We start from the raw sequence: 27,604 nt of genomic DNA, 5'->3' as shown, positions 1-27,604 counted from the left end.
TAATTTCGGCGGCGATGAGCAGCTGTAAGACCTACAGGAGATTAGACGGAATGATTTCGCGCACTATGATACATGAAAATACAAATTTTTTTTTTTTCTTCACAAAATATTGAAAAAAAGACGAAAAAAATTTGGCAATGATCGAACCGAATGAAAGCGTACCGTAAAATATTATCACCGATAAAGTAGTTAAACAAACAATATAATATAAGATTGATTGCTCGAATAATTGAAGGCACGGCTATCTTTATAACCATTAAAATATCTCTATATTGTGTGTATAACATTGTAGAAAATGTGAAAAATACATTATATAATATATTTGTAAAAAAAAAGTAACAATTACTCAATTAAAAATTACCGTCGCAATATAAATATTGCGAACGGATTTTTAATTCATAGCAAGCATCCGAAACAGCCAATAATTGAAAGAAAAACAAACAAACGCCTGCAAGCAAGATTTGAGCAGAATATTTAGGCCGTGATCGACTCAATTAACACTTACTGTTACTAATAATTTGCAAACACCAAAGTTATTCAGTAGAAATAACTATTGAGTGATTTTCGATCACTAGGTCAAAAGGAATGGCTGCCGATTCGTGTTTTGAATTGTATCAAAGTTCAAGGGACTCACAATTTCTCAATCAAAATCGACGAAGCTCCACCTCCGCCGTTGCAGATTGAAGCAACACCTTTTTCTCCAGCTTTCAAAGCGTGCACCAGATGAACAACGATTCTCGCTCCGGACATTCTAAAATTTTAACATAAAAATATACGAAATGATCTTGTTCTCTTTATATGGTATATTTGACATATGTCAAAACTGGACTCTTACCCAATCGGATGACCAAGCGATACTGCTCCTCCATGAACGTTTACTTTGCTGGGATCGAGATGAAGTATCTTCTCATTAGCAAGAACGACGACACTGAAGGCTTCATTGATCTCCCACAGTGCAATATCATTTTTACTGACTCCAGCACGTTCCAATAGCTGTGAGGATTCAAATTTCTCGTCTAAATCGTATCTTTTCATGACGACGAAATAGTTTTTTTTTTATGGAATCCAAAGGCTCACCTTCGGCATAGCCAATGCAGGTGCTATTGGAAAATCTATTGGTTCTGTTTCGGCATCTTGGAAAGCTACTACTCTGGCCAAAGGCTTGAGATTTAATCTGTTCGCATTGTCAGCTGTCGTCAGTATAAGGGCTGCGGCTCCATCATTCAACGTTGATGCATTCCCGGCAGTTACAGTGCCGTTTTCTTTCTTAAATGCAGAGTTACGAGGAATATTAATAGCTTTTTCTGGTTTACGGGAGGTCTAGAATATCTAGTATCTGAACTATCCAGCGATTAAATTCATACCTGGGTTTATTTCCTACCTGAAATACAGTGCTAAGTTTGGCAAGTTTTGAAAAGTCAACTTTTTTGTACTCTTCATCCTCGGCAAAGACGACATCAGGTTTTCCCTTCCTCTGTGGCACATTAACCGGAACAATCTCATCTTTGAAAGCTTTTTGTTCATAAGCAGCTGCACTACGAGTGTAACTCTTTATGGCAAATTCATCCTGTTGCTGACGAGTGATACCCAATTTTGATGCGGTATTTTCAGCACAATTTCCCATGTGAAATTTGTGGTAGACATCAATGAGACCATCTAAAACTATCCCGTCCTAGAATCAAAACTAGAACAATTAAATTTACGTAATATCAATTTTCTTTTAAAGTGAAATAACTTGATCGATCCTCTTATTAATCATCAATGCCTCTAGTTGAGAAATAGATTCTTTAGTTGTTTGAAAGAAGAAAAGAAACTGTTCTTGCTCATCAAAAATTCCTTAAAATATAACGTGTTATGAACATATTGACTAAAAGTACAATTTGCACAGGAGAATGCTTTATCATCAATTCACATGGCGTAGTTTATTTGTTGAAATCTTTCGTATTCGAGTGATAAGAGATAACGCGTTATCTACGAATTGCGCAATTATTACAAACCTCCAGTTTCATACCACCGTAGGTCATCTCTCCTCGTTTCAAGTAAAATGGCACATTAGACATGGACTCCATGCCACCAGCGAGTATTACGTCTTGGTGGCCGCATTGCAGCGCTTGAGAGGCCAGCATAATGGACTTCATGCCACTCGAACAGACTTTGTTCACAGTTGTACATATCGTTGACTTTGGAAGACCTTATAAAAAACCAATCTAAATCAATCACATAAGAATATAAAAGCGGAGAACAAATTTTCCACATTTAAGCTTTATGGTTTTGGCATATGAAATTGGTTTGGAAATCTTCTGTTACAAGAATAATAAAACTTGGACAAATTTTTAAAGCAACCAAGTAACGACAGCAACAACGTGTTTGAAATTTTTAAAATGGACAAACCTGCAAATATTACAGCCTGTCTAGCAGGTGCCTGGCCCTGACCACCCTGACAAACATTTCCTATATATACCTCCGATATCTGTTCCTTGGTAAGACCAGAGCGCTCGACGGCTGCCTAGAATTAAGAGAAGTTAATGAAATGAAAAAAATTTATGAATTAGGAAACGAATGTACGTTAATATTCTAATATTCTTCCTCACACTTGGGATATTGTTAATTAAATACTCGAAGGTGAGTTAAAGTACATCCACGTTGGGCATACAATTGTCTTCGAGTCAGCTGTTGGCGATTTTTTTTACCTGAATAGCGACAGCCCCGAGTTTTCCTGCTGGCAGGGAAGACAGAGAACCTCGAAAAGATCCGATCGGCGTTCGCACTGCGCTAACGATAACAACTTCGTTGAGATTTACCTTAGAACTGAAAGTCCTGGAGTTGGCTGTGAGTACCTGCAATGGATGAAAAAGAATCGTATTTTGATTAAGCCAAAGCGTGGCAGGAATGCAGTGAAATCAGCAAAAGTAAATTAATAACTTTAACCAATATTTATACCTTGGCAGTTTTCAAGAACGAAAACATTTTCGGCAAGTTCTGCGGTAACGAATTGCGCACCTCTGGATCTTGAATAGAACACTCGTTGTTAACGTTCGCAACGTTCTAAATTTACCGTAGAAAAGGATGGAAACAAAAAGAAAAATTGTATCAACTACTACGTGGACTTCTATTCATTTGTTATCGTTAGGTCAACAGACCGACAAGGCTAAGTACGCTTTCCGCGATACTTGAATATTCAAGGCAATTGAGGGTCACCGAATTCACCCTGGGTTTCTGATTCCAATGCGCATGCGCTAAATTTATGACAACGAAAAATGCTATGTAATTGGCTAAAACGAACTCGAATCATAGTTCATGCTCGCGTTTTTCGTACTAGCGCCCTCTGGCACAAAATAGATTTTTGGAACTAAATACAACTAGTTTTCGATGCAAGTGTGCCTCGGTAACCGGTTAGTACTTACCTACTGATACATCAGTGTACTTACCATCAGTGATGTGGATGAGAATTAATAAATGACAATCAGTAGCAGACGTAACTTGGAAAACTGCAAATTGTCATTTTAGTTGAAATAATAAATAGCAAATGTTTTGTTCTTTCATATCTAGTAATCCGTTAACAAGTATGAAAAAGAAAATGGAACGCAACAGGTGATCAAGAGTTGCGTTCTGCACATCCGGACGATTATTGAGATTCCCGATGCGGTTTTCATTTTCTTTACATTGGCGAAAAGAAAATATTCCGGTTCAAGCTGTTTGGATTGATCAAAATGGCATTTATCACAGTTTTCACCGGTGAAAAAGAAATCAGACATGATAATATTAAACCGAGTCTTCTATACCTATATATGTGACAGAACAACAATCGCTGTAATCATTTACCGCTGTGGAACGATTGTATAAACGTTTCGAACGGCTGCGGCCCGAGATGTGAGGAGCTTGTAATTCCTCAGTAATGGCCCGATTTACAAATTGAACTTTTCCACGGAACGTTCTGTTTTCATCGATAATGTTCATACAATAATACATTATGTAACGATTGCTGGGTAATATTTAAAATGATAGCATTTAAAATAGAAATTCAAAATGTAAATGGCATTTTGCATTTAACATTTTAAATGTTCTCAAAGTAACCATTTACATTCAGGGGAGGGTGGGGTAAGACAGGGGCGGGGGCCAGACGGTACAGACGTCACAACACGTGATACAATGCATCAATCACGAGACTCTAAGCGACGTTTAGTGTCTTTCACCGGCCGCCGCCAGCCGACCGAGTCGCATTATAGATGAAGGACGCTCTTTCGTCACTGGACAAAAAACGAAAATTCGTCCTTTCTGTTATAATTTTCCATCTAAACAGTTTAGGTGACATTGATATAATATTTTAACATATTAGTTTGAATCTAGGAGTTAATGTCAGCAGAAATTAGTACACCAGCAGGTGATCGTACGATTTTTCAATTACCGCTCATATTTTTGTCACAATCTTTGTTTTTTTTTTTGAAATTAGCTACTGGGGCACTAGAAGGGGTAATACTGTTTAATACTAAAACTACTAAAATTAAGTCGCTGCTATTTATACCAAACCAGTAAAAATGATTGGTCTTCAAATAATCATAATAATAGAAAAGCTTTATATTAATGTAATATATTTCTAGTGTCAAACGGTATCCCATCTTGCTCCATCCCATATTCGTAGACCAAATACAAGGATACTGTACATTTGTACCCATTTGTCTGTATGTCAGTGTATTAAACTTGAATATCTCCAACGAAAACCAGGCTAACAACGAAAGTTCATGAGTAATCGCATTTTGCGCGCTAGTGGTGCAAGACGGTGCATATGCCGTTTATTCTATTTTTTAATTTTCATAATGTTACTAATGAAAATTGATACAAGCATGAATGCCAATTGTAGGACTGATTGCCAAAAATTACATATCTAATTAATGTAATACTTAAATTGTAAAAATAATGTTCTTTATTTGTGCTCAAAGTTCAATGTCCCCATCATGCCCCGCTTTCCTCTACCTATTTAAATTATGTTTTTGAAAGCATTTTCCAATTTTCGTTTTAAATGGATCTACTGAAGCATTTTACCCAGCAGTGTATAAAGTACAATATGCCTTTGCCGTCATCTGCACCGGTGGAACGATTGTTTTCCTACGGTTCTATAATCGTGCGATCCAGAAGAAGAAGCAGCTGTTACTCAAAGCGAATACTGAAAGAAAAAAGAGAGACAAAAAGATAATCGACATGTGTTGTATTACAGATGAGATATAAAAACGATTTCATCATGTAGACCATTTTGAATATCTATTTCATATTTTTCATTATAAATGTTCTGATATTAACCATTTACATTTACCCATTTAGATTATGGTTTTGAAAGTATTTTTCGTATTAATTAGATCTGTTGAAGCATATCACACAGCAATGGACGTAACAAGGGAATAATCAGCTTTTTTCCCGTGTTGAATATAGGATTTTACCTTTGATTTAACTGTGATCACTTTACTGACTTAAAAAGTGGGGCGAATGTAGGAAGAAGTGTAGTTTAAGATTGAGAAAAAAATAAAATCAGAGAAACTGAAAACCGCTATTCGGTATAACTAAGCTACTTTTTTTTTCACACTTGCGGCAAACAAGTATAAGAGGGAATCATAGGCTACTTTTGTACCGTTTCTCAGGTCAATGAAGTGGCCACTACGATTGAGTCGGGAATAATATATGTATACATAGGTATGGAGGGTCACGTGCGTGAATACGTTGACTAAAAATTGCTGAAAATAGCCAACCATGAGTATTCTTTTGAAACAAGTGAAATGGCAGCGAGAGGGCGGAAATAATTGCAGTGCCTCCACTTACCGACTCACTTATGGATTTGCAATGTTAATTAAGTCGGCAACGGTAGGAAATTCTCGTACCGAAGCTTCCAGTCTTGGCCCACGGCCAAGTATCAAAAGGCCCCGCTCAGATGGCTGCTTTAGCAAACTTTAGTCAGTGAGATAAAAAATAATAACAACACCTAACCTAACGGTTTAATTGAATGACAGTTAATTGGTTAGGTTAAACACCGATAGATGATAAATTCGCAACTTTGGAGACAATAATTAAACCGGTAAGTAGATAATCGATAATGGCAAGCGTTGAGAAGGCGAGTGACGAAGCGACGTATGTAAATCCGAAAAAGTTTAAGTCGTCGAACGAGGAACCGAAGGAGAGCAAAAAATACAGTGTGCACGAGTCTTTGAAGGATTTGTCAAAGTTCCAGTTGAAACGTGTGTTGAATAACAATGCGCAAAAGAAATTACTGTGCGTTGAAGGGACATTTGCAGATCACGACGGCGCAGCCATAGTTTTGCTGGAGAAGAAAGCTTTTGTCGAGGAGAAGCTGGACGAGCATCTTTTCAACGAAAGCTCCAAACTCAGTAAAGAATTCGAAAACGATGTTTACGGAAATTACAATTGCTTTCCATCCATTGAGCACAATAGTGAGCAAACTGGCCGATTTCATTCTTCTTTCAACTCTTTTATCTCAATTTAACGATGTGATTTTTCTTGTTTCTGTTTCTTTTCTATATTCTAACTCCAAGGTATTAAGACTACAATCATTCACCCGGCAATGGAAAAACATATTGCAAAATTTGAAAATCAACCGATCCATATCGTTGAAGAAACTCCAAAACTTTACGAGGAAATCACTTTGCCCCATTTGAAAAAGGAACAATTTTCGCTGCAGGTATTTTCTATGTAAATACATAACTTTAGTTGACCTTTGATGAATGGAAGAAAGTTACGCAACGAACACTGCAACATCAGTAATGTAAATGAGTGTTGGGTTCATTTTACACGAGCAGTAAATTTACGCTTTATTATAACAAATCTGTCTTGAGTGTTTTTTTAGAAAACTCATTTATGCACAAATTGATCTTTCATACATGAAAATTGAACGGACAAAATGTTTTAGCATCGTCTACATCATTGCAATAATGTGATCTTTCTAAAGTTGTTATTAATGTTATAATGTTTTTTACTTACAGCGCTGACCTTTTCATCATTTTTTTCATTGCACCACTTTCTTGAGCAAATGTTTAACTCATATTAACCCCTTAATGTTTGTCTACAGTGGGTGTATAACATTTTGGAGCACAAGGCCGAGAAAGAAAGAATAGTCTTTGAGGATCCAGACCCAAAAACAGGCTTTGTTTTGATACCAGATTTGAAATGGGACGGAAGTCTGGAAACTTTGTACCTCTTGGCAATTCCGATGCTAAAGGGAATCAAATCAATTAGAGATTTGGACCAATCGCATTTGCCGTTGCTTAAGAACATTCGCGACGCCGGCACAAAAGCAATTTCTAAGAAATACAGCGGACTTCCAGCATCGCAGCTTAGAATTTATTTTCACTATCAACCCTCGTTTTATCATCTTCACATTCATTTCACATATTTGAAATATGACGCTCCAGGTAAACCTTATCTTGCACTTTCACTGTATTTCTTTGTATTGTCAAATATTTATGTCCGCCCATTTTTACAGGTATATTCACTGAAAAGGCTCATCTGCTGTCCACAGTCATTAACAACATTGAACTGATGGGAGAATATTATTCTAAAGCTACTTTATCGTTTGTTGTCAAAGAATCGGAGACCTTGTTTTCTAAATATCAAGCACATGGAGTTTTATCCTCACAATCTGTAGAGAAAAAATAGTTCTAAGATTCCTTTGTACTTTAAACACGGCACGTGCAGAGATAATAGTGAATAAATTTTTTCTCTTTCAATCGTGAATGTTCATACCACTATTTTTATCATAATTATTAGTCTTATGATACACTGTAGAACTTGATACTTAATGTTGGGAAAAACGATGGTTTCCCTATTTTCGTTTCAAATTTGAAGTGGCATCGTTTGATAATGATAAGTATGCAATTGCAAAATTATATATTTATTAACATTTTTTTTTTTAATTATATTAATAATACAATGAGATCCTAACGTAACTAGCACGGTATGATGAATTAATCAACAATTATCCTCATTGCTTTTCAAGTCGTGAATATTTAAGTAAGTTTTTTTTTTATTTTTTCATTTATTTACTTTTAGTAATCCTGTAATTATCATGCACCTTGTTTATATTATTTTTTTGCTCGTTTTATTTGTAGTTTTTTCGTTTTTTTTGCTTTGTTTTTTTTATTGACGCAGCATGAATGTTCCGCCAGTTTATACTTTAAAGAAAAAGAAAAAAAAAAGAAAAAGAAAAAAAAAAAGAAAATTAAAAAATTAAAAAAATTAAATAATTGCAATTTTAGTTATGCACAGAAGTTATCCAATGTATTTATAATGACAACAATAAATCGATAATTCAATCATCAAGTGCGATATAAGTATAAATTTTTTACATTGGGATTATTTATTTATTTGTTAATTTTGTGACCCCAACGTAATTCCACAAGGAGATTAAACGAATCTTATTATTTAGATAGAAAACTGAGTAATACAAAAAAATAAATCAACATAAACTCGGTAGATAATAAACAGAAAAAAAAACGAAAAAAATAATACGTTCATTTTGTGACGAACTAAAGTAAATAATATAATATAATATAGTACTATATGAATCGAACCGGACATTGTAGTCTCCAGGACTGACAAACCTGTTCGAATATCACGAGAAATCTAAATAAAACTCTATAACAAGCTAACCTCATCTGCCGTTTTTCTTTTCTTAGTATATCTTTTCTTTTTTTTTTATCAACATTTTCACTTAGTTTTTAAATATTATCATACCAATGTAGGAAATTCAAGAACAAAAATGTTCATTCTGTATTTGAAATAAGGCACTGGCATCAGGATATTTTGATTTTATTCGCATTTCACATCCGAAGCTTTTACCTCAGCATTTTCCTGGGGTACAAGTTTCTCTTTCAAAGGAGAACTTGTTGTTGTTGTATCTGGACTCTCGGTAGCGGATTCGTTTTTGATGTTCTCTTTAGATTCCACTGCACCTTTGCCAATATTTCCTTTCTTTCCTTCTTTTTTTTCTACACTTAACTTCGGCTTCATCTTTTTTTCTGGGTCAAAGTGACACTCGAGTACCTCCAACAGTTCCTCTTCCTCATTTTCCTTCGCTCCTGTTACTTTCTCTTTTATTAATTTTTGCAAACCCTCCCTTTTCTCGTTCGACCATACTTCCTAAAATTATTGAAAATCACAATCGAGTTAAAGAGATACCTCATTAGTGGGTACAAAATTCAGAAGCTCTCACTCGACTGTTGATTACAAACAAAAACAATGTGACTCAGTCAAAGAAAAGGTACATGTGCGTAGAACCAACAAACTGATAAGAATGTACAAAAACTTGAGTTATCAGCAAAGTAAGAGCGACCATGAAGCATTCATGCATATAATCGAGTTGGTCGCATCGAATTTTTTGTTAATTTGCATAATTTCATCGAAGAAGTTTAACATTTATAGAGAATTTATTCGAAGAGGTCAAATAGACAGCCAGAAATCGAAATTCGAAAATTGTTGGTTTACTTCTATTACCGTATTAGTTCCTTATCGAAATTTCGTGAGAAATTTGAATCCTAAAATTATGACTCACCTGCAGTTCTACGTAGTCGACATTAGCCTCGGCTAATAATCGGCGTAAGAGGCTAGCATGTTGTCGTTCGCGGCGACTTTGGCGCAGTAGCATTCCGAATACAGGTCTTAGACTATTTTGACGATTGAGGACCAATTTCAAACCTGTAACACGAATACATTTGTCAAATTCTTTCCAATCATGTATCTATTTCCTTGGTCATCTTTTCAAAAACTAATCACAAGTAGGACTGAAAAATTTTGTAAACTTTGGGAATTTATGTCTTGACAACCAAGTATTCTATTCATTTGGGGTTTGTTTTACTCAAAAGTTTAAGTAGATCGAGTTTTGCTGAAGTATTTTTGAAAATAACGTCGACCGTTTGGCCCGGCGACATGTTTGTGGTGCCCAAGATATCTCAAGAACAGCTCGACCTATTTACTTCAAATTCGAAGACAATATTCCTGGATAGTTTATCCTCTTTGCAAAGTTCCTACTTACGTTTAAACATCTTTTTTTTTCTTACTTATATAAAATACTGGTAAATTTTCGGCAAAAATCTAATGACAATTTCAAACGCTTGCCATTTAGTTGAAAAAAATTTCAGATTGTTGCAAACAGGATAAACTATTCAAGAATATACGGTTTCAAAATTTGAGGTAAATCGTTTAAGCCGTTTCTGACACATCGTGGGCAAAGCAAAACATGTCACAGAGTCAAATCATTGATGTTATTGTCAATAACAATGGTGGCTATTAATTGATCCAAGTGACAAAAATATGTAAATGAAGTTTGATCTACATACTTTTGAATAAAAACAATCGAATTGAATTATTGGTTTTTGAGATATAAATTCTCAAAATTTACCCACCTTCTCAGCCATCAACTTATATCCTTAACCAATGAAAGATATCTGTAGGGAAATTTTGTGCTTTTGTACCAGCTAATTCCTTTTCTTCGACATGCGTTGGCTGTACGAATTCTCTTATTAGTTCTATGGTCCCTTTTGTCGCGGCGTCGCTATCACCACTTCCGCTACTCTCGGCGCCCTTTGCAGTTTCTTCACCAGCGCTCAAGTGCTGTATGACTTGGAGAGCTAGACGCGCTCTATCAACGGCGTTGTCTAACTCTTCTTCCTTGGAATTCAAATACGATATTGATATTAGTTAAGAGATCGACGTAATTTTCCTTTTCCCAATTAGTTGATTACATGAAAACTAACGGATGATTGGAAGATATCATCAAATTCTTAGCGTTTTTGAAATCTGTATCTGCAGATATGATCATTGTTTTTATAATCAGCATTAGAAAATGCAGGGTTTACCTTGTCTAGCATAACACGCGATAATGTGCGTAGGGAAAATGTGCGTACTGTATCGGCGCATTTGACCTCTGCAACGTTAAACCCGTTAGCGAAGCCCTTAACGGTTTGCTTGAATCGATCTAAAAGGTTGAATTTCCTCAGCGATTCAAGCAGCATGGAAGGTATGACTTTGCGTGGCTCATGATAAACTAGAATCACACCATCGGCCGCATCTCCCTTGACCGACTCAAGCCACGTGATAAAATCTATCAGCGCAGATATCTCACTTTTCGTCTTTAGGACCTGTGACAATGACAGAAAAAAAAAAAAAATTTATCCGCATCGAAAAACATGTTGCAACGTATTTACTACTTTTCAAATAATGCAAATTTTCAGATTTTACAACGATATGAAATTTACTAATGTTTGTTTACTAATGCTAATCTCAGCAAAGAAAAACTAGATAAGATGATAGAAAAATGAAACATTGTAATATATTGATATTGGTGTTAAATTCTGGTCCGAAGTAGATCGTTAATGCATCATCTGAGTTCTTTCAATTTTTCCATCAACGAAATCAACAACGATGCGTAGAGAAAGTGAGATAAAAATATTCAGCGAGGATTACAGTTCCTGTTTGCTCTGCAAATGAATAGAAACAATATGTGCACAAGGATAAGTGTAACTGCTCTATTTATGGTATCATCACCTTGTTTGTCTTGTTGTCCTTGAGCATTCGGTATTTTCCGATGGTAACAACTCTAATATTGTGCCTCTTTCTGGCAGGTGGATTGAGGTCCTTGAAAGGCATGACGTACTGGCCATAGCTGGAACTCGGCGTATACCCGGCAATTTGGCAAATCTCGTCGATCAGTCTCCTGCCAGTGGCGTCCATGTCCCATCCTACGAGCCTATAATCACCAGGCGGCACGCCGACAGCTGGTGACGAACTTACCACCGGGGCGATTGTTTCGCCATTCTCGACTACGGTTGACGACACCATATTTGCTGTATCTCAATATCACTTATCTGAAACCCAGAGGAAATGGGAGAGTTGATTATTACGCCAGGAAGAGTCACACCGGAAAGAACAAGGAAAAATGATGCTGAAATTCGTGTTAGTGAGAATCGTTGTCAGGCAAAAAACGAAAAAAAAAAATGCGTGAAAAAACCTGGCACTTGACATTGTCACAACAACGGGATTAACCTCCAGATTAGCGTAGTGTGCTTGAGATAATTCAAACAAAGGTCTTTGTTTTCGGTTCATCAGATAGTAAACAAGAGAGAAGGATAAAAAGGCCGTATTTACGTGTATCGGAATCGTCGATACCTCGTTGACTCGCCTATTCGTAGGCGGAGATATCGCCGCCGGACTAGCAGAGATGAACGGATAAACGTCGACGAAGGAATAAATGAACGGGGTCAAAACTGTGAGATTAAAATGAACAGATTTTCACGATTTTGCGGGGCTCGCGGATGACGGAAGAGATCGCGAACAGGGAAATGCTCGTTGCGTTGTGAGACGAGCCAGTCATTTGTTCACGTTGTTGATGCGGCGCGAAGTTTGGCGAAGTTCCGGGAATGCTCGGAACCCGGCAGAACAGCGCTCGGGGATTTTTTCGATTTTCGGTGACAAAAATGAATCCACACGTGGCCGGCAGTCAGGGCTACCATCTTTGCCGAACTGGCGGAAAGGCCCCGCCCTAAATGAGGCTTATTATATCGCAGGGACTTACCCTCGGCTTAAGTTTAATTTATCCTGGTGCGAAGGGTGGCTCGGAGCTCTGCGGCGTTACGTGCGGCGCGTAATCTCGGTTCCAGGAAAGGCTGCCTGACGACACTCGACTGCTCACCCACTGGCTTCTAGACTCTATAGTCTGCTGATTCCTAAAGCGAAATACACGATGAGAGCTGCGCACGTGTACCGAAGTGGCAAGCGAGTATAATCGCCGCGTTGCGCAGGCGCTCTTCATCCACTAATCGCAGCGCTGGCACATCGGCAATGGCCAATCGCGTGCCGGATGCATTCACTTGAAGTGCGTCGAGTATCGAGATTGAGGTGTCGATCCTCGCTTCAATTTCGTCGAGTGCGTCACGTGGCCGTGACGCGGCATGAATCAAATTTATAAATAAAGATCGGAACCCACAAGCTTACGCGACTCTCGACCGTTTAGGATAAACCGAACAGTCCGTGGGTGTTTAATTTCGGACCATGGCCGACTACGCTGCCGCTTCGTTCTGGTCTGTGATATATTGCTTATGCTGCGTTTTATGGCGGATAATTTCCGTACAAATTTTTGCTCGATTCACATTGCGCCGGTCCGAAAGTTCTTCTTTATCATCCAAGCGCTGTCATTATTTTTTTTTTTTATCACAGGTTGGACGGATTCAATAGAAAATGAATATAACGAAATCGCGCTTTATGTATTATTATTTCCATTTCTAAGCTGTCGTAAAACCAACCCCAGAACGTTATGAAAAATATAACATGTAAGCAGTAAATAATTTTGTAAAATATGCGACATTTACGAGCGATAAAACAGAATTCTTGCAGTCCTCCATTATATCCGAAGAGTTTTACCCGGTTGCAAAAAATTTCAGTTTTAAAATCAAATGGTTTTTCAAAGAAAAATGTTTCAGTAAATTTTAGTATTTCTGTAGATATTGTTATGTCTGATAATATAGAGGGTTGATAAGAAGTCAAATGGAGTTTACCGAGAGAATCGTTTTGATATGATTTTTCATAAAAATTTGCAGACGAATGTCAATAACAAAAGTCATTCCTCTCGACAGTTAAATCTTCAAGTTAAAGATGCGAAGTTTCTTTTCGGCATCATCTGTTAAGTTTCAACACGTTAATGGAGTTATATGAAAACTCCACTTAGCCCGGAAAATAGCGCGGTGAACAGATTCAGTTTAAAACACCATAAAATAGACCAAGTCCAAGGAGCTCGAGGCATGTTCTTAGAAGAGGCCTGAAAAGTGGTGGGTGTCGTCGCCTCAGGGTCGTAAATTTCCTCCTCTTCGATGGCCTAAACAAGCAGGTCAAGTACGTGGAAGAGACGCTAAGCATACCCCGATGTCATACCCCTTCATAGGTGAAAGAAATATTAGTTTGACTATGAATCGACGAGAAAAAGTCCTTGCGAGTACTTAAATTTTACATCGTCATAAACAAAGGAATCTTCCCACCGAGAGAAATTCCTAGTGCAGCGTATAATTATTATATTTTTTCTATTCGTATGAGCAGACCATAACCGTTTCTTTCTGCAATACGTGTATACACTATAACTAATTTTTTTTTATATTTATATTATACTAATGTTTGTTATTTGACGTGGATAACAATATTTTTGGTAACAAATTTTTTGCATGAAGTAACGACCGACAATTTCTGGTTCACGATGTCGAGGAAAACATTGTTTTTTTTTTTTTTTTTTCTCATTCTCAAAGTTCGTCAGGTGGATTCGAACTTTCACACAGAATCAAAACGTCCGCCGTTAGGCAGAATGATAATTTTATTTCGGCACCGCACTGATTTTCACAATATGTAATTGTATATGAAACGTTTTTGTACGCCAAATCAAATGACAGTTAAAGAGCCTGAAGTATAATTTCATCTCTAGCTAAATTCTTAAAACCGAGAATTTAGCTCACAAAAATCAATTGTACTTCATGTATTTAAAAAAAAAAAAAAAAAAAAAACAATAAAAAATAGGTGTGATTCGCTCTGAACTATGTATAAAAAATATAGTTCTGGGTACAAAGTGTAAATTGGTTTAGTACCTATGACCAGAAAATCTAGTACTATATTGCCTTTTGATTATGGTTACTTGCTCTATACTTTGTTTCAAATAATGCGATAATTTGATATTGGTGAAACAATAAAGTGACGTCATGGCTTTGTATAGTAGGCCTGAAAATATGTAGAAAATATAAGAGAATCAGATTTAACGTGTCAATATAATTAGAAAATATGTAGCGTATAGAGAAAAAGCTCTTTGTAGATTTTTTTTTCTTCGGTAACGTGTAAGGCAGAATTATGCGAATAAATTTTCACCCGTGTTTGAATGCAGTCCCGCTATTTTGGTACGCTGATAAATGGGGCGCAATTTGCCTTCGAACAATCATGGATTGCCCGCCCTTCTATCTCGATATGACATTCGTTTTATTATCCCATTTAATTTTAACTATTCTAACCGTTATACCCTCCGCGGTGGCATGCAATCCAATTAGTTTTTAATTTAACGGTATACACTGCGCAACTCTGTGACGGATGGACGTCCTGGGATATCCTTTTTGGTTATAATCAATTTTAGTTTGTTCCTCGACGTTTATAACCGTTGTCTGTGTAAAAGTTGGCAATTTTTAGCAAGAATTGTTGTAATATCACTAGATTTCGATACTGAACGTAGCTGTGTTTTTCAAGGGTATTTTGATTCGATTCAAACTCCTGTGTTTTTGATTTTTTAGTTATTTTACATCATTGATTATATCACCGCAATCAATCGGAAATATAATTACACTTTCAGAGACAGGGTTTCATTTGAGATGAATGAATTATGCAAGTATAAAATACACGATGAGAATGAAGTTTTTCAGAATTTTCAAGAAAATTGGAAACGGCGGATAAACAAAATTGAAATAAGAATTATAATCTCAGGCTAGGTGTATGAAGAAACCAGAATTCTGAAGAAGCTAGAAATACGCGAATCAGGAGGATATTAAAAAAACTCTTGAAAATTTAGGAAAAAAGTGACGAAATTTTCAAGCTGTATAAAAATTGTTCAAATCTTAATGAAGTATATAGTGAAACAAGAGTTGAATTTTAGTTTCGGAAACTCTTGAAAATAACTGGATAACTTCTAATTTCAATTTTTATCTTTCTTGTGGAGATTCTAACTAGTAATTTAACTCTGACAATCTCGAAAATATTTGCTCCTAAATTTCCGCTGTTTCATATATTTTCCTTCCCGCCATTTGTAAGGGTGATTATTTTTAAAAATGATAAAGCTACGAAAAAATTTTAAACGTATTAATAAAGGCGGGAGATTCTTTTGAATAAAGTTGCATTTTACTGCAAAATGATATTCCATGCGCAATAAAGAAGAAACATAAATAAATAAATGAAAAAAAAAAAATAGTAATCACTGCAAGCATTAAATGTGCGCAACTGAAATTGAGCAAATATTTTACGAGATCAGGTATTCATACGAACGTTTAATTTATTCGAGTAAATTATTTCCCTGGCTTGTTTGCGCAAATACATTAATTAGCGAGCGTACACGAGGTATTAACTGCAAAATCGACTCACCTTTTATCTTTAAGACAATTTTTAGCCTGTCAATTTACCCTTTTCTTTTTCTCCTCCGTTATCCTCAGGAAAAATCGCTTGTCAGACAAATTCCGCAGCGATTATTGGCGGCTGTTGCTGATCGCGTGTCGTCTAACGGACAAATATTTATACATTATCGACATTTTATTATATTCAGAATATAAACATGTAAATAAATACGTATATATGTATATTCTTATTTGTCAAAAAAAAAAACAAAAAAAAAGGATCCAAAAAATATATCGCGTAGTTACCCGAGATTAATTTTCTTATCGTTTATCGCAATCCATACGATGTGACATTATGTTTTACCCACCAACAAAACAAACGTTCGTCATATTTCAATTTTTTAACACGATCTCATTGCCTGCCGATCTCTGCTCGTCTCCCTCTTCATCTCCTCTTATACTCGTGCAAAATCCCACCGTTTTTCACATCATGTGTCACTTTCACCCGATCGACGAACTGGAATCTTTTTCACGAGTATTCGGTATCAAAAATCCGCTCCTTTTTCGCTCATTTCGTTCGTGAAAAATAACTGCATATCACGATGTATATGCTCTTATCTCTCTTTATAAAGGTCGGTGGAATATGTAGACCGGAAATTTCGAATAGAGTACTTTCGTTCACTCGAGTAAATGCACACAGCTGTCTCTTACTCATTTTTTTTTCTATCCCGATAACGAAAGAGAAAATTGCGGAAACTTCGCCGTTTATTTGCAATAGAATTGTTACTTTGACTTGAGAATATAATAAAAATTCTTACGACAAAATTTTATATAATCACAGTAATTTGGTCTTTTCGAATTTCAATCAACGAAACGCGGAATGTGAGTTAAAAAATTTCGTCGATGGATCGATTATTATTTCAAATATGAAGCGAAGGTTACTAGCCATATATTTTTTTCACCCAGCAGCACGTAAATATCAACGTCTCGGTATTATCACTCATAATTAATTAACACGAGGCTGAAAATAACAAGGACGTAATATTCACTGTTATTTTTCAATTTGTTTTAATTGATAAAAACATTCTTTCCACCTTCTAAGTAAAATTAATATTTGTTAACGTATTCCTGGTACATACATACGTACATACATACATATATGTATATATGTATATATATATATATATAATTATGCATATATGACAAATTGTAGGCAGGCTCACTCACTTATATTATAGTCATGGTCATTTCGATTTTATAGCAACGTGAGATGTGTAAAAAATATACGTATAATACCAACTGCAAAAACTTGGTTAATTAGAGTGCGAAATTCTGAATTTGTCGCCAATTAACTTCCACCGTATTAAAAACAAGGACAAAAATTTTGCATTCCACGATAATTATTATAGGTTGAGTATAGACACAATTTAATATGCGTATAATATCTCGGGCCCACATTTTGTCAATACTTTATAAGCAACCAAAGCATTCCTGTATAAAAATTTGGATAATTTTTTTACGAGTTCCTAAATGAACAAATGTTTTCAATAATAATATTGAGCAAGAATTTGCATAACGAATCCGGTTAACATTTTTTCATTGTTCGATATTAAAAATTATTACTTTCTGCTTCAAGGATATTACTGATAAAGGAATCATTTTTTTCCATCAATGTAGAATTTTCGAAGAATTAATATCAAACATATCGACACTTGATCTGGGAAAAAAAAACGTAGCACAAAACTTCAGAATTCTGAAATTCATTATTATCGTCTCCATTTATCGATGCGATGATGCATCAGTCTCGTTAATCGTCATTATTATTTTATTGTTCATGGCTATATGGCTGTATATAATCACATCTGCGCTCAATTATAAAGGCGCACCTTGTAAATATGTTTACGTATCTCTCGGCTAAGCGGAAAATATGAGAGAAAATATAGAGGTGAGAATACACGCGTAAATTATGAAAGGAGCTGTGTGCTGGGATACAATAAGTTCCTAAACTTCTTTTTCTGAGCTTTCAAGCTTATTGTTAGTCAGGCTTTGATGTAATATAATACACGCGCATATGTTCTAGTTTAAGCTCATATGGTACTCCTAACCTTACCGACCGAGAAATGTAAGCCCTTTTTTCAAATTGAACCCTTACCGTTCGTTTGTTTGTGCAATATAGAGAGAAGAAGGGTGAGTTTTTTCGGTCGGTAAGAGTAGAAGTCCTGCATGACCTTAATTTCAAAATTGCTGTAAATATGTTGGGAATACACGTATTTGAAACTCCTAACCTTACCAACTGAGAAAACTCAACCTTTTTTTAGAATTGAACCCTTTCCGTTCGTTTGTTTATGGGATATAGGAAGATAAAGGGTGAGTTTGCTCGGTCGGTAAGGGTAGGAGTACTACATGATCTTAATTTCAAAATTGGTGTAAATATGTTGGGAATATATGTGTTCAGACATATGGTATACAGAACAACAATGATAATTGCCATCAAATATTGAATTTGAAACGAACGATGAATTGAAACTGCAATAACGGATCGATTAATTCTCGTCAATGTTTACAGAGATTAAAGAGTTTTATATTTACTAAAAAACTTTGTCATTTTTTCAAAGAAGCAGGAGCGAAAAAATAAAACCTGGACGAACCAAGAAATATGTAAACATTTAAAAAAAATGTCCGTAGAGAAATTTTTATTGCTGTTTATATGTCTGAAGCAATTGATTTTTTATTTGTTTATACCTGAGTTAGGACGAAAATCGAATGTACACTTTTGTGTGAGAAATTATACAGACCATGGCAAATAAATGTTTGATTGCTTTAGGCGTGAGGTTTTATTTTGTAGGTACACCGTTTCCCCCGTAATAAAACATAATGCAAAAGCGACAATTTTGTATGATAATAAACATACAGCGAATGACTGTAAAATTTCGCAGACAACTTTTTACAACTCGTGCTTTTCATTCCCGCTAATTTTCCATCTGTTTTCAAAGTTTCGCAAGTTCACAGGACTTGACACAGAGATTGAACAAATTTTTAATCTCTCCTTTATTTCCATTTTGCTTTTGGGACCTTTGCTTGGGGCAAATTTATGCATGTTTATACTCATAATACACACAAATATACACACTGTATGTACGTGCCTTTTATTCTCGCGAAAAATTTTCGCTTCGTTCTTTTCCGAGGCGGTTGCTTTGTTATATTTTTTTTTATTGTTTATGCTTTAGAAAAATCTGTTGTTTCGTTATTAGCTTCAATGCTCTCGGCTGCTTCGTATTTTTCTCGCCTGCAATTTCTGTTTTCAGATTTTCATGTTCCTCTCTCTCGTTATTCTAATCATGGAACTTGTTATTATAACCAGAAAAAATTCCAATCGCGTTACAAATTTTCAACAATTTATTAAATTTTGATTATGAAGTGAAAAAAATTGTTAAAAATATTGAAATTGTTCAAGAAAATTCGTGGTCAAAATTTAATCGTAAAATCAGTATTCCACCGAAAGTTTTTCTCACATCTTCGCAGTTACATTGAAGACTGAATTTTTCGTCATCTGAAAAACCTTTTTGCTATGTTCAAAACATCATTTGAGACGTTGAAGAAAAAAATTATGGCACCTGATCACCATTGCAGTTATTGGTCAATTTTTAAGTTATATCGAAAAATTATCAATTCGAAAGGAAATTTGTTGAGATTTTCTTCGTATTTGCCTTTTTAGTCGATCATACGAAATAATAATGATAATCTTATAACAAGTGTATAATAAATCTTGTAATACACAGCATAAGAAACACATATTTTTTCCTCTAAAATCCTTACGTAATGCAAAAAAAGACTGAACAAACCAATCACCATAATTTTGTCATGAATGTTTGCGGTCGACTCGCCCTCTTAATTTACGAGGTTAACATGAAAAGAAAAAAGCAAAAAGCAAAGAGCAAAAAAAAAAAAAAATAAATTAAAATAAAAACAAATAAATAAAGATACGAAAAAAGGTAAAATTTTCCCTTCAAATTTCACCAGCTCTTTCCCGTTTACGGTTTTTTGCCTTTGATTAATTATATTATGGCTATTTAAAACAAGAGCACGCTCTGCTCGTACTGTTGTGCCGGTAATTATTCACGAGGCGAGAATATTTAATGAGACTCGTTACCAGAAATTCAGATGTTTTTGATGGTAAAAGCTTTGTGCCTGCCAGAATTTACGTACCTGAAATTTTGTAATTAAAGCAGGCTACTTCCACCTGCAGTTACAACAAAATCATGCCTCCACATACATATTACTATATAAAAAAAAAAAAACAAAAACGTTCTTCTTCAGGGTTTCCGGTTTCAGATAATTTCGTTGACTTTCCTGTGTACCTAATTCCGGGGAGAAAAATTTTCAAAACTTACGTAACAAGTTGAAAAACGAGTGGTACGTACAGTACATCTACGTGCTAGAATCTGTCCAACAAGGAAGGTATTAAAAGTCTATTTCTCCGATTTTATTTCTTTGTCAATACGTTATATAGTAGGCTAAAAACTAAACGAAAATTATATTTTTTTCTATCTGCCATTAGACACTTCAAAGGGGTGAAACCACCGTCCAAAGTAAGACGTGCCAAGGGGATATTTGGCACTTTCACTCACAAAGACATCATATTTTTTTAACAAATTCAACCGAAAAAGTTTTCTCATAGCGAGAAATGAAAAATGTAATTCTTTCAATTAAAAAAAAAAAAAAAAGAACTGCCATGCCGAATCTCCTCTTGACATTCCTTACTTTGGAACGTGGTTTCACCCCCCCCCTCAAAATGTTTAATGGCAGAGAAAAAATAAAAAAAAAAAACAATGTGTCGCTTGGATTTTGGTCTACTATAACATGTTAAAAAAAAAAATCGAATCGGAGATATCGACCTGGAATAATTTCTTTGCAAGTTACTGTACTCGCTTGGCATTGATAAGGGAATAACGAGTTCCGCGATATTGCGGGATAGGCACGGTGTAACGAGAAACGTTTTCGTCGGCGCAACGCATCGCCTGAATCACCCCCGCAACGCCACCTCGCATTACTTTTAAAAGGGGACCAGGCGAACACCCCCGCAGCCATCCGGCGACCCACGTATGTAGTTATTCCGCCGCAACCCTTGCAATTTATTCGCACAATTACCGCCAGCCAGCCAGTCAGCCAGCCGAGTAACCGGCCACAAAAATGCCCAACAACTACATGATCGCACAGATTAGCGGTCACTTGTCTTTCCCATTAATTATCAATGCCTCTCTGTCTTTCTTTTTCCTGCCCTTTCTCTCGCGCTCTTACTTTGTTGTTGGTGCTGTTGTTTGTTTATTGTTTTTTTTTTTCAATTTTTGCAGTCAGAGTTTGATAAACAGCCGAGTTTGTTATGAGACATCAATCGAGCCAGTAGCTTTGCAACATTCCTTTCATTTACTGTTTCGACTGAGGAAATGAAGATGCTGAAATTACGTTTCAAACTGTATCAGTTCCCGGAATCGCTCAAGACCTACTGCAGCAGAAATGTTTTCTTAATTATAGGATTTCTAGGAGTAGTTCTATATCGCAGATGGCTTCGGCCAACTTTTAATAACTATACTTCCAAGTTGACTGCGAGTTTACGAGCCTTGGGAACTGCAGGGCTTTGAAATAAGCAACGAAGTTATTAAACCTATTCATCCTGAGTTGGTTCATACCATTCAACTTGCATTTCAACATTCAGGTTGTCTGCTTTAGGCAACTTTCCCGGTTTGAATTGTAAATGACATCTACAATCGATAAACTAACCATGAACGATACTCGGTGTTCGATATTCCGTTAGATGTTAAAAGTATGACCGAAATATTCCTGCCATCGTCTTCTTACTTGTGAAGTGTAGCCGGGTGATGAATGACCCATAAAAATCATCTTATCGCTGAAATAAAATCGCAAGTGGGAGAACGGAGGCCATATTAGTTTCCGTCAACGTTCACTAATTCCGCATTACGACGCTGTCATCGAGGCTATGATATGTCAGAAACACTTTTTCACTTATAGAAAAACGCGCTCTTTGTTTGATCGCGAAGGCACGGGTTGTTGACGGCGAGTTACGGAGGGAAAAGTGGAGAAAAGAAGAACTAACAAAAAAAAAAAGGGGGGAATTGAATCCTTTAACCCTCGCAACAATTAAGCTGCAGCCCAGCGATTTAGCAACGGTCTGGAGTTACCGAAGGACTAAATCGGCGTAGAAAGACGGCGAAAGAAATGGGAATGAAGGTAATGAGCGGAACTTGGCAATAGCTGCTGAACCGGGTCTGCTAGGGTTTTCCCTCCTCATCCTCCTTCTTTTTCCACCTTTTCCCTAGCTGCCACCTCTTCATCTCGCAAGTTCCTGTGCTCGGGTCGCAGTCCGGTAGCTCCCGATGGGACGGATCGTAGGCATTAGGGGATCATTTATCTTACTTAGGTCCTGCGGGGAGGAATCTGCCTGACCTACCGTGGTCACCCGGGACCCCAGGAATCCCTCTCGCCTCCAGGACGTGCCCTCCATCCCAGTCGACAACCTGCGAAACCGCGCCTGCACAGCGGTGGAGGTACGTCGAACAGCGATCAATAGCTATTAGGAATTAGACTTTACCAGGCTCAGCAAGGCTCAGCTATACTCAGTCTTCGTATTCGATACCCAAGCCCGATGCTCGGGCCGCATGCAGAGGACGATTAGAAATTTCTCTCAATCTTTTTCTCCCCTTTTACCCCTTGGGACAGCATATTCTCAATTCCTGGTCGTCGGAGGGTCTCCAGCTTTCGTTCACTCTTTTTCAGGCATTCAACTAGCACTGCGTTGAATGGACTTTGGTCACTCTAATCCAGTGAAGGGGGATGATTCAGCTCATTCAGCACCCTTTAAAGCAAATGTCAAGGATGAATGGGCTTTTAGGTTCCATAATTAGAAGGTTAAAAAATGATTGGGGTCATTTCAATCATCATAGAGATCTTCAGAGGTCACTTGAAACAAATGTTACGAGTAGTTATCTCCAAAGTCGATGAAAATAGTTGATAAATTGCGTAGGTGCTGCACCCCAAATGTTCGTTAGTACTTAAATTTGCGTGTTACAACTGTACTATAATATAAGATTATCCGTATGTTTTTTGGTGCATCGATTTTGTAACTTGGGCGAACCTGCTCACTTTTTACATTTTCATCCCACGTGAAGTTCCTCACGCGATTTTGTAACTATGTAGCTTGTGAAAATGTCACATTGTGTCATCACTATTCTTGAAATCTGGAGAATAACGTTTAGTCTATGGTTTAGTGAAGTTTTCTCGCAAAGTTACTTAATCCATAACCTTGTTTTGTTGTCATTTCACGTTTCTTACATTATAACTCATCTCAATTCCAGTCGTACAGATTCATTCATGAATTTATGTCTAGCTATCTCACGCACGATGCCTCAATTTTCATCCAATTAAAAGCTACAAAATCGCGTGGATTGCACACTTTTGGTATTTTCACCTAGTTTCACAAAATCGATATCCGAACAATATTTGTGAATCCGTTCAGTGAGAAAAATGAGCCTTCACAACTAGAATCGGATTGAAAACACCGGATCTCGATCATTTTGAACGTTCTAATTACAAAACCTTTTCTCAAATCGTCGTTACCTTAACTTGTGTCATTCGATTTTCTCTATACATTAATAATGTCACGATATAGCAGGCTTATTATTTCATTCGTATTCACTATCATTGGTGTGAACAAGATTGCCGGAAATTATTTCAACGATTTTTTCCCCATTCGTAACTTTTAATTTAGACCTTCAGGTCCATTCATCCTTAATAACAGTTCTAAAGGGGATCTTCTGTTCCCTACAGTATGGTTTAGATTGCGTTGTGTCAGCTTTTTAGTACCCTTCAGCCCATCGAATGATTGGCAAGCAATTGAAGAAGATAAAAAAAAATTGGTAACGATACGTCAACATGAGCACCGAACAACTTCTTCGTATCATTATTGATGAAATTGACCCCACCGATCATCTTCATAATCTATTACTAAGATCAAAGCATATAATAGAGACCCAAGCATGCACGCATAAGCCATCATCTACAGAATTCGTTCAGTATCTATCACCTATGAATGAAAATACACACGTAGACAAGCCGTAGCCTATTTCTGATACTGTGAACCGGCAATGACGAAATCAGAAATCGACTACGTGCAGACAGTGAGATGGAAAGGCAATGTCGGAACGTATGTAAAGAGTAAGTGTATCAGCAGCGCGGGGCTTATTGATTACTGGTAATTACTATTGGCCCAAGTGTTTCCGCGTCCGCATTAATTGCACAACTGTGTCATCCTACCGGTAGGTATATGATGTTCTTCGGGCAGTAGTGTGTTCTTGATGCTTCGGTATTTCGACCCATTGAGAACGCGGCTTCTCCGTAGATCGTATCATCGCATCTTATCCCGCAAATAATTCATCATGAGGTTCATCTTCTTTCTTGCCCTCACTGTTGGTCTCGCTAACGTTGCTCGGTCTGACGGATTATTTGACACGATACTTAAGTGGTGGGTCGACTTGTTAGGATTGTCTACTGACAACGATGACACGGATTACAAGGAGCTGGTCAGTTGGCTCGAAGAATATTCCGGAGAAGAAGAAACCGAAGAGACAGGTTTGCATTTTCTTGACAATCTTCGTCTTTTAAGTGCTCTTTACATCCAGTTTTTGAAACAACTGAGGAAGATCAAGACTCAATTCTTAAATAACGTCGGCTAGTTATTTTTGCGGTCATCGTTACAAACCAGTATCTGATCGCATCGGTTTCTTTCAATTCTATCATCAACGTCTTCTAGTTGCTGGAACACATAAGAACCATAAACCGACAAACAGTGAGGCAGAAGGTACTTAAATATACACTGAGAAAAAATCAGTAAGAGTTTAACAAGGGCATGAAGGTTTTTCATCGCTATGAAAAAAAGATGTCGGTCTCAACTTCTATAGACTATACTTTAGTATCAATCAAATATCTGACACTATATCTGATTTCAATCTAACACTGCCGATGTCAGTCTATCACTATGTAATGTTGATGTAATATTATCTGATGCTAGATTTCTGAATTGGTTACAAAGATCAGGACATTTTTCATAGTACATCAGTACTAGGTTTCGTGATAAAAACTCGCGTTCTCGGCTCGCGCAGGTGAATTATGTCGTTTGAATTAGCTACCTGCCATCGTTCGAACTTACTGGGTCAGGCATTGTTTACACGCACACATCAAAAAAGTGGGTGTATTTGTACTGAGCTGATAGAAACGCCGATTCTACCAAGGATAAGTGGCCGTGATGTGGTTCTTTCATCACGCAGTGGTCTATTCGTGTACTCAAGGTGTTTGAATTACAGGTTCAACAAGTAAACCCTCAAGCTCACCACCGCCGCCATTCGCTTACATTCCGCAGCAACAGCCAATGCCACCTTACAATTACGGTAAATTTTTTGTTCATTTCTACATCATTCAATAGTAAATGAGAAATTACTGCCGATCAGTTTCTCTCGAAAGCACGAAACCCTGACTGTTTGATGATGATTAAGAAGTTACTACGTACGGTTTCGTCAATTGTTGACAAGCTGTACGAATGTTCGGTCAATAGAGAGACAAGACACATCGTTCAGACGTCGTAAAATAGACTAAACGGTCCAATCGAATAAAATTTGACAATTGGTAGATACAGAGATTAGAGAAAAGACGTCTTTGCGCCTGAATAAGGTCTCACATATAAGTTACATTGTACAATTTCAACGGGACTGTAAGACGTCTCAAGGATACAGCTTGTCGTTTTGTTGACAGAGGTGGAATTGATAAGATAGTTAATATTGACGAGGAGGATAGGGGATATAAAAGACCGGGAGGAGAAGAATAGACACAGACAGAGCGCGATGAAGATATCGGGACGAGAGAAGAAAGGGATTGCTGCCGAAATTTACGAGGTCGATAACGACAGCGATAGAGATTGGGAAAGGATCAAAGATTAATTATTTAGATTAGAGGAAAGAACGAGACAGTTTAATTATTGGTTATCTGAACTTGGCTCCCTGTTTTCATTTCAGGACAAGCGATGCCCTTCCCACCGCCCTTCTACAACCCCTACCAACAACAGTCGCCATATTACCCTGGTCTTCAAGCGATCCCGATAGCTCCACCGGCCGGATCACTTCCGACTGCTTCTTCTTCTTCGAGTGTTCGGAGTACTTCGACGGAAGCGCCGACCGCGGCGAGTACGACAACCACTACTACCACGACTCAAGCACCAACCACAGTGAAAGCCGTGACGACTGAAGCGCCGGCGGCAAATTCATCAACTAATGCGACTACCGCTGCTCCGGCTAAAGCTAACGCTACTGCTGCTACTAATAGTACCGGTTAAATAGTATGCGGTTTTTCAAGTGTAGTAAGAGGTGTGTGATGTGTTATGGACATGATGAAATAATTTCAGGAGGGTCCAATGTCTACATCTTTCCATTAAAAATTGCTTAAACCCGTTCATTTTAAAATGTAAATATTGACTCAAAATATGTTTGTTTGAGTAAAGAAACACTTTTTGGACGATTTTGAGATTTTTTGGTGATGTTTCAGAAACCATGAGTTTTGTTTCTTCAAAATTAGCATTTTTCTCGCTACGTGAGAATCATTCTGCTAATTGAATAATGGCAATCGATTTGCCAGAAAATTTTAACCCGATTTCACATACTTCACAGTGATTTGGTATGCAGCATATCACGAGAAAATCGTAAATAACGTAAATCAAGATTGTACACTATGACGTACAAAAAAGCAAATGGTTGATAATTCAACGTTAGTTCCGAAATATTCCGATAGAATTCACTACGGCAGAAGTACTCGGAAACGCGGTAAATTCGGATGCGTAGTCTAATCTTTTTACGCGTAGCTGACCGATTGCTGGTGTTGCTGTTTAATGATCTTTGTGACGTGAATGGCAGGATTAACAAAATGAAGAAAGTTACTGCCGTTTAAATATGTGTATTAAACGAAATATGAACTGGTATAGAGGTAGGAAATGTAAAACGGTACAGAAGTCTATTCGTATCCGCCTATTGACCCAATAAAAATGTGTTGTCACTTTATAAAATAGTAGTAATGTATATTCAATTTACGAGTAAACGGCTAAAAAAAGTGGGTTAAGATTGGTGACATATCTCAACAACCAATTATTCAGCTCGGTTAGGGTTTGCTTTATTACAAAGTATGTATACCTAGTTTCATTTACTTTAGTTTTCGAAGAGAAAATACTTTTTTGCCGACGAAATCATTTAATTTAATCACGAGTGAATGGTAATATGATTAAATAATTATTGAGATCTAGTAATGAAATAATTTGAACACTATTTAAACCTTATTATTAGATGGCTTTTTGTTCCGAATGTAAAGTTACGGGTGAGACCTTTTCGACTGCAGGATTCTAACGATTTTCATTCTTACTAACATACGTAATATTGTAA

The 27,604-nt window shown here is 36.8% G+C and overlaps 4 protein-coding genes across 6 annotated transcripts; 2 read left to right on the top strand and 2 right to left on the bottom strand.

Moving 5' to 3' along the window:
• Positions 1-566: 566 nt before the first annotated feature.
• On the bottom strand, positions 567-3,204 carry LOC107222370 (acetyl-CoA acetyltransferase, mitochondrial). The gene is made up of 8 exons (XM_015661710.2): positions 2,941-3,204; positions 2,691-2,837; positions 2,392-2,506; positions 1,998-2,191; positions 1,382-1,672; positions 1,078-1,266; positions 836-993; positions 567-751 (listed from the first exon to the last, which is right to left on the bottom strand). Exons 1-8 carry the CDS (start codon positions 2,965-2,967, stop codon positions 631-633), a joined length of 1,242 nt encoding a protein of 413 aa, XP_015517196.1. The 5' UTR covers positions 2,968-3,204; the 3' UTR covers positions 567-630.
• Positions 3,205-5,928: 2,724 nt separating this feature from the next.
• Positions 5,929-7,734, top strand: LOC107222367 (m7GpppX diphosphatase). The gene is made up of 4 exons (XM_015661704.2): positions 5,929-6,434; positions 6,537-6,682; positions 7,070-7,412; positions 7,484-7,734. The coding sequence occupies exons 1-4, from the start codon at positions 6,080-6,082 to the stop codon at positions 7,654-7,656; spliced, it is 1,017 nt and encodes a 338-aa protein (XP_015517190.1). The 5' UTR covers positions 5,929-6,079; the 3' UTR covers positions 7,657-7,734.
• Positions 7,735-7,973: 239 nt separating this feature from the next.
• Positions 7,974-12,752, bottom strand: LOC107222372 (maternal protein exuperantia). 3 transcript variants are annotated; one of them, XM_015661712.2, is made up of 6 exons: positions 12,569-12,752; positions 11,542-11,861; positions 10,854-11,135; positions 10,470-10,665; positions 9,551-9,693; positions 7,974-9,138 (listed from the first exon to the last, which is right to left on the bottom strand). In XM_015661712.2, the coding sequence occupies exons 2-6, from the start codon at positions 11,833-11,835 to the stop codon at positions 8,809-8,811; spliced, it is 1,245 nt and encodes a 414-aa protein (XP_015517198.1). In that variant the 5' UTR covers positions 11,836-11,861; positions 12,569-12,752; the 3' UTR covers positions 7,974-8,808. The 3 variants fall into 3 exon arrangements, with proteins under 3 accessions (XP_015517198.1, XP_015517199.1, XP_046600980.1); XM_015661713.2 differs by lacking the exon at positions 12,569-12,752 and adding an exon at positions 12,142-12,388; XM_046745024.1 differs by lacking the exon at positions 12,569-12,752 and adding an exon at positions 12,163-12,388.
• An 11,716-nt stretch (positions 12,753-24,468) lies between these two features.
• On the top strand, positions 24,469-26,693 carry LOC107222366 (nematocyst expressed protein 3). The gene is made up of 3 exons (XM_015661703.2): positions 24,469-24,758; positions 25,490-25,573; positions 26,195-26,693. The coding sequence occupies exons 1-3, from the start codon at positions 24,566-24,568 to the stop codon at positions 26,509-26,511; spliced, it is 594 nt and encodes a 197-aa protein (XP_015517189.1). The 5' UTR covers positions 24,469-24,565; the 3' UTR covers positions 26,512-26,693.
• Positions 26,694-27,604: the final 911 nt, after the last annotated feature.

This window comes from Neodiprion lecontei, chromosome 7, assembly GCF_021901455.1.
Source record: "Neodiprion lecontei isolate iyNeoLeco1 chromosome 7, iyNeoLeco1.1, whole genome shotgun sequence".
In the NCBI taxonomy this organism is placed as follows: Eukaryota; Metazoa; Arthropoda; class Insecta; order Hymenoptera; family Diprionidae; genus Neodiprion; species Neodiprion lecontei.
This window is presented reverse-complemented; position numbering and strand designations above follow the sequence as displayed.

What these genes read in the sequence shown, in the direction of transcription:
- LOC107222367 (XM_015661704.2), top strand. Translation starts at nt 6,080, where the DNA reads ATGGCAAGCGTTGAGAAGGCGAGTGACGAAGCGACGTATGTAAATCCG. An exon ending in TCCATCCATTGAGCACAATA is followed by an intron (nt 6,435 to 6,536) that starts GTGAGCAAACTG and finishes TCTAACTCCAAG; the next exon opens with GTATTAAGACTACAATCATT. An exon ending in AGGAACAATTTTCGCTGCAG is followed by an intron (nt 6,683 to 7,069) that starts GTATTTTCTATG and finishes GTTTGTCTACAG; the next exon opens with TGGGTGTATAACATTTTGGA.
- LOC107222366 (XM_015661703.2), top strand. Translation starts at nt 24,566, where the DNA reads ATGAGGTTCATCTTCTTTCTTGCCCTCACTGTTGGTCTCGCTAACGTT. An exon ending in AGAAGAAACCGAAGAGACAG is followed by an intron (nt 24,759 to 25,489) that starts GTTTGCATTTTC and finishes TTTGAATTACAG; the next exon opens with GTTCAACAAGTAAACCCTCA. An exon ending in AATGCCACCTTACAATTACG is followed by an intron (nt 25,574 to 26,194) that starts GTAAATTTTTTG and finishes TTTTCATTTCAG; the next exon opens with GACAAGCGATGCCCTTCCCA.
- LOC107222370 (XM_015661710.2), bottom strand. Translation starts at nt 2,967, where the DNA reads ATGTTTTCGTTCTTGAAAACTGCCAAG. An exon ending in CGTTCTTGAAAACTGCCAAG is followed by an intron (nt 2,838 to 2,940) that starts GTATAAATATTG and finishes CATCCATTGCAG; the next exon opens with GTACTCACAGCCAACTCCAG. An exon ending in TCGCTTGGTCATCCGATTGG is followed by an intron (nt 752 to 835) that starts GTAAGAGTCCAG and finishes TTAAAATTTTAG; the next exon opens with AATGTCCGGAGCGAGAATCG.
- LOC107222372 (XM_015661712.2), bottom strand. Translation starts at nt 11,835, where the DNA reads ATGGTGTCGTCAACCGTAGTCGAGAATGGCGAAACAATCGCCCCGGTG. An exon ending in AGGACAACAAGACAAACAAG is followed by an intron (nt 11,136 to 11,541) that starts GTGATGATACCA and finishes TCATTGTCACAG; the next exon opens with GTCCTAAAGACGAAAAGTGA. An exon ending in TCGACTACGTAGAACTGCAG is followed by an intron (nt 9,139 to 9,550) that starts GTGAGTCATAAT and finishes CAATAATTTTAG; the next exon opens with GAAGTATGGTCGAACGAGAA.